We start from the raw sequence: 1,375 nt of genomic DNA on the forward strand, positions 1-1,375 counted from the left end.
TTTTATAAATGAATTAATGAAAATTAAATCGTAGAAAAAGTTTTGTTTCAAATTAATTGGCTCCTAGTCTATACAGTACGCGTCACTTGCCGATGGCCGGCAGCGGGCGGTGTCCCGAGCATTTTCACCTCGCTTTAAATTTACATAACACCTTCACAAGCTCACCTATAAAATGCTCCAAAGTTTACTGTCAAAATTTAATTCGGATCATAGCTGTTGCGAATAACTATGTGTTTATTACATTAAAAAAACATATGTTAAATTCATATTTAATATTTAATAATCACATTTCTAACTTCAATAACAAAATCAAATTATGAGAATATTTTTCAGATGTTATACAAATATTTGTACTTGATAATCCAATCCTCCGCCACGTTCACTCTTCAGTTTTATATTAGCGAAAGTGGAGCCAACGCCGCCCGCAGTCACCGTCGCCTTCGCTTTCGAGTTGAGGGAATCTATGGCCGTTATACCCTGGAAAATTAGAATAATGTCAATAATTGGCTCATTTTAGAGACATCGAGACTCACAACAATTAAAAGGAAGTGAGAAAAAGTTAAACCTGTATGAAAAAGTTTTAAAAACTGAAATTTACTAGTATTAATTCATTTTTGCTTGGTCGTGTTTTATAATTAGCAACCGAGTATAAGAATTCTCTTAAATCGAGGTACCGAAAATAAATTTTTATTTCTTTATACATTAACATACTAAAAGCATTGAATAGTAATACTTTTCAACTTCCTTCTGTCTACATCGATGTTAATCTGTAAATTTGTTACAAAAAAATACAACCACATACCTTTATAACTTTAGGACTGGTTTCATTTGTGTAGAATACATTTTTCGTCCGTACTTTAAATGGTACAGCCGACAATTTTACATTTTTCACTAATGCCAATGAACCGTTCACGCTCGTACCTAAATTAAGATGATCAGTGCTTACATATCCAACAAAAATTACACTAAATAATAGGACAGACACTGAAAATAGTGACATTTTTGATAACCAGAGCTAATGCCTTAACAGAGTAACGTTGTGAATAAATGTAAGAAACACAGTGAGAGTTTTATATTGGAGCAAATAGAGAAATATGAAGTGCTTCTGTGAATCATAGCGTCCGATCTTATCATGACAACGTATTATCTATTGTCATTGATATTTCTGAAAAGCAAATACATTCTGAGTAATCTCAGATAAAAATAGTTGCATAAATATCTTGGGACATTTGTTTTTTAATATGTATAAATTGGTTTTGAGGTGGGAAATGGTGATAATATGCTATTATAAAATGTCAAGTTTGATTTTGTAGTTATGTCAACTACGAAGAAATGCAGTAGAAATATTTTTGTCTTTCGTAAGAATAGATTAGCC

The 1,375-nt window shown here is 31.7% G+C and overlaps 1 protein-coding gene across 1 annotated transcript; it reads right to left on the reverse strand.

Moving 5' to 3' along the window:
• Window positions 1–258: 258 nt before the first annotated feature.
• Window positions 259–1,075, reverse strand: LOC106101170. Its single transcript, XM_013280316.1, has 2 exons — window positions 803–1,075; window positions 259–477 (listed from the first exon to the last, which is right to left on the reverse strand). Exons 1-2 carry the CDS (start codon window positions 998–1,000, stop codon window positions 337–339), a joined length of 339 nt encoding a protein of 112 aa, XP_013135770.1. The 5' UTR covers window positions 1,001–1,075; the 3' UTR covers window positions 259–336.
• Between the last annotated feature and the right edge of the window lie 300 nt (window positions 1,076–1,375).

This window comes from Papilio polytes, unplaced genomic scaffold, assembly GCF_000836215.1.
Source record: "Papilio polytes unplaced genomic scaffold, Ppol_1.0 DF824303.1, whole genome shotgun sequence".
Taxonomy (NCBI): Eukaryota; Metazoa; Arthropoda; class Insecta; order Lepidoptera; family Papilionidae; genus Papilio; species Papilio polytes.

Bases quoted from the DNA above. Each gene is read 5' to 3' on its own strand.
- LOC106101170 (XM_013280316.1), bottom strand. From the start codon at position 1,000: ATGTCACTATTTTCAGTGTCTGTCCTATTATTTAGTGTAATTTTTGTT. The intron at 478-802 runs GTATGTGGTTGT...CTAATTTTCCAG, and splicing joins CCAGTCCTAAAGTTATAAAG to GGTATAACGGCCATAGATTC.